General features: G+C 36.9%; 1 protein-coding gene across 1 annotated transcript; it reads right to left on the bottom strand.

The window, feature by feature from the left end:
* Positions 1-813: 813 nt before the first annotated feature.
* On the bottom strand, positions 814-2,160 carry LOC131033531 (uncharacterized). The gene has a single exon (XM_057964764.1). The coding sequence runs from the start codon at positions 2,158-2,160 to the stop codon at positions 814-816; it is 1,347 nt and encodes a 448-aa protein (XP_057820747.1).
* Between the last annotated feature and the right edge of the window lie 731 nt (positions 2,161-2,891).

The following is a 2,891-nucleotide window of genomic DNA, read 5'->3' as shown; positions in this document are numbered from 1 at the left end:
CTAGAATAAAACACAATCATTTTATAAATTCTAAGACATTCATCTAATCAAGATCGATGAATTAACTCAAAACATTTGGAATAGCATTTTTCACCATAAATAAAAAACTTTTAATTAATTTACAGTATTGAATTGTATAGTGATTTTATATTTAACTTGTGTAGATTTTATGGAAGTATTATTTATTCAATTATAAGGTGAAAAATCTTTTTTCTCAAGATGTTCCTCTGATTGGACTATTTTTGAGTGCCAAGTTGGAAATAACGGGTTGTGGGCCGGTGTGAAATCGGTCATTTTTGTTGAGCTATGCGGCTCCTCGCATTAATTAATAGTATTGCATCCCAATCAGAAACTGATTGATAACCTGCAAATAGACATGTTTTTTGTTTATTAAATGTTATTTTTTATTTTTATTTTGAATCTCTAGAACATACAATTTCTGAGCAATTTATGCGACAGCAGTTACTAAAGTTAATTTATCGTTTTACTATTAGAATTTAAATAATTATATTGATTGCTAGTAAAAATTGAAAAAAAAATGGTAAAAGAGCCTGAAAGAAATTAATATAATGAAATTTACATACAATAAACTGATTTAATTTTAGATTTAAAAAATGGTTCTTCAAACTTAAAAGTTGAATTAAACATAAGGGTGATGAAGCCATGGTATATGGTCAGTTATTTGCGCTTTGCTTGAGCTAACACAGCTTGGTCCCCTCCATAATTTTTTCCTAATAACACGTCTCTATTCATTCTAATCATATATTTGAATATCAATTATAAAATTAATTGTCAGCTAAAGTATTCAGCAATTCAAATGGGAGCCAGGTCCCATGAATCCCACAGCATCTCCAAACTATCTTCTCCTTCTGCTGAATCATTAGCAGAATAGTGAGAGGATGAGGATTCATTTTGTTGAGGACTCACCGTCTCAGATGACCTGCTATAAATCTCATCAGCACCTCTAAATCTAAAACTCTCCTCTAGATTTGGGGATGCTGCAAACTCACTGGTATATTGAAAGTAGTCAGAAATCCCATTCATGGCATACAGAGAAGCAGAGATTTTTCTTTCATACATCCTTCTCTTCATGGCCTCCCTTAAGAGAGAGGTTGAATTATGCTCTCCAACCATAGTCTGAAAAGACCCTACACAGTCAAATGACTCTTCTACTTCTTCCCTGAAAATGTCAGCCACCTTGATATGGGCTGGGTCTGTAATTTCTGCACCCATGGTAAATGGAGAGTACCCACTTGCTAATTCATCACCATTCTCTATATTGAAGCCATTTTGTATACCATTTGTAAAGCCCTTCATATTTGTACCTTCAACACATGTAATAGAACTGTCAGCTGCCTCCATAAGCAGAGCAGTAAAACCCATATTGCCTTCATTACAACATTCCTCTTCAGCTGAACTCTGCTTTTTCTGTACCATCTCTGGAACCCCATCATTTGCACCAGTGACTGAAAAACCCCCATTGATTTCAAACTCATGGGGAGTAGGGTTTTTGGGTGGGCTGCAACCCAAAAGGTCACTTTTATCTTCATCATTATTGAGCATTTCTGAAGTTGAGCTGACCACTTGGCTGGATCCTTGTGCATCTTCCTCATCAGAGCTGATGCATTCACCTTCAACCTTGACACTTGCCTGCACAGACTCAGTAGAAATGTTATTCTCATCTGAAGAATTGTGATTAGCAATCATGGTGGCAGTATTGTTTCTTGCATTTGCATCCTTGAGCCTGAGCAGGAGGCGGCGGGCTGTTCTGGATGGCAAGGCAGAGGTCCCAAGGGTTTGAGGGGATGGAGAGGGCCAAAAATTGGTTCTTGTATTTGTGCCTCTCAGAAGGCAGGCTGCTTCATCATAGGCCCGGGCTGCATCCTCTGCTGTGTCGAAGGTGCCCAGCCATAGCCTGATCTTTTGTATGGTGTCTTTTATCTCTGCAACCCATCTCCCTGATGGCCTCTGTCGAACTCCTACAAATCTTTTTCTGTTTCTTCCCAATCTTTTGCCCCAAAATCCAGGATCCGCCTCTGGTGAAACAATGTCAGATGGCGTGAAACTGTTCATAGTGTTGTCAGTGGAATTGTTGACAATTGAACTATGCCCACGTTTGGGAGATCTTCTCTTTGGTTCAATGGAGCTTTCCTTAGCCATTGTTCAAAAACTAACAAGAATTTTTGTAGTCCCTCTTTTTCCTAAAAGATCTGGTTAGGCTAAGGATTCATACACTACCATTGAACTTGTTATGAAACAAGAGTTTGCACATAGCTAAGGAAGGAGTTCTTCTCTAAAGATTTGTTGTGAACTAGATGGCTAGGAGATCTCCCCAAAAGGAAGCTTCTTTTTCTTTTCTTCTTCTTCTTTCTTCTTTCTTTCTTTCTTTCTTTTTTTTCAATGAAATATATTGGCAGGTGCAAGAAATCCCAAAGGACTTAGCGACTAACAGTATATAGAAATATATTGGCAGGTGCAAGAAATCCCAAAGTACTTAGGGACTAACAGTATATAGAAAAGAAGAAAAAATACATATAATAATAAGAAAAATCAGTTGGGTCTCAACTAGCAATAAGGTTTGATAGATTCAAATGTACGAAAGTTTGAAGTATTTAAACCTTCATTCCTATGGAAGTCTGTATCTAAAACTCATTGGTATTACTTTGGTAGCTAGTGCAGAGAAATCCCAAATGACTTAGGAACTAACAGTTTACAGAAAAGCAGAAAAATTACATGTAAATAGCAGGAAAAACCAGTTGGGTTTCAACTAGCAATAAAGTTTGATAGACTCACAATGTAAAAAAGCTTCTTGCCTTAGAGTTCAAGTGTAGTCATGCCACCTTACAGAAAGAGGATTAAGCCCTTATTGGAGTAAACTAGAGAAATATGCT

This window comes from Cryptomeria japonica, chromosome 3, assembly GCF_030272615.1.
Source record: "Cryptomeria japonica chromosome 3, Sugi_1.0, whole genome shotgun sequence".
NCBI lineage: Eukaryota > Viridiplantae > Streptophyta > Pinopsida > Cupressales > Cupressaceae > Cryptomeria > Cryptomeria japonica.
Note: the sequence above shows the minus strand (reverse complement) of the source record. Positions and strands in the feature narration are given on the sequence as shown.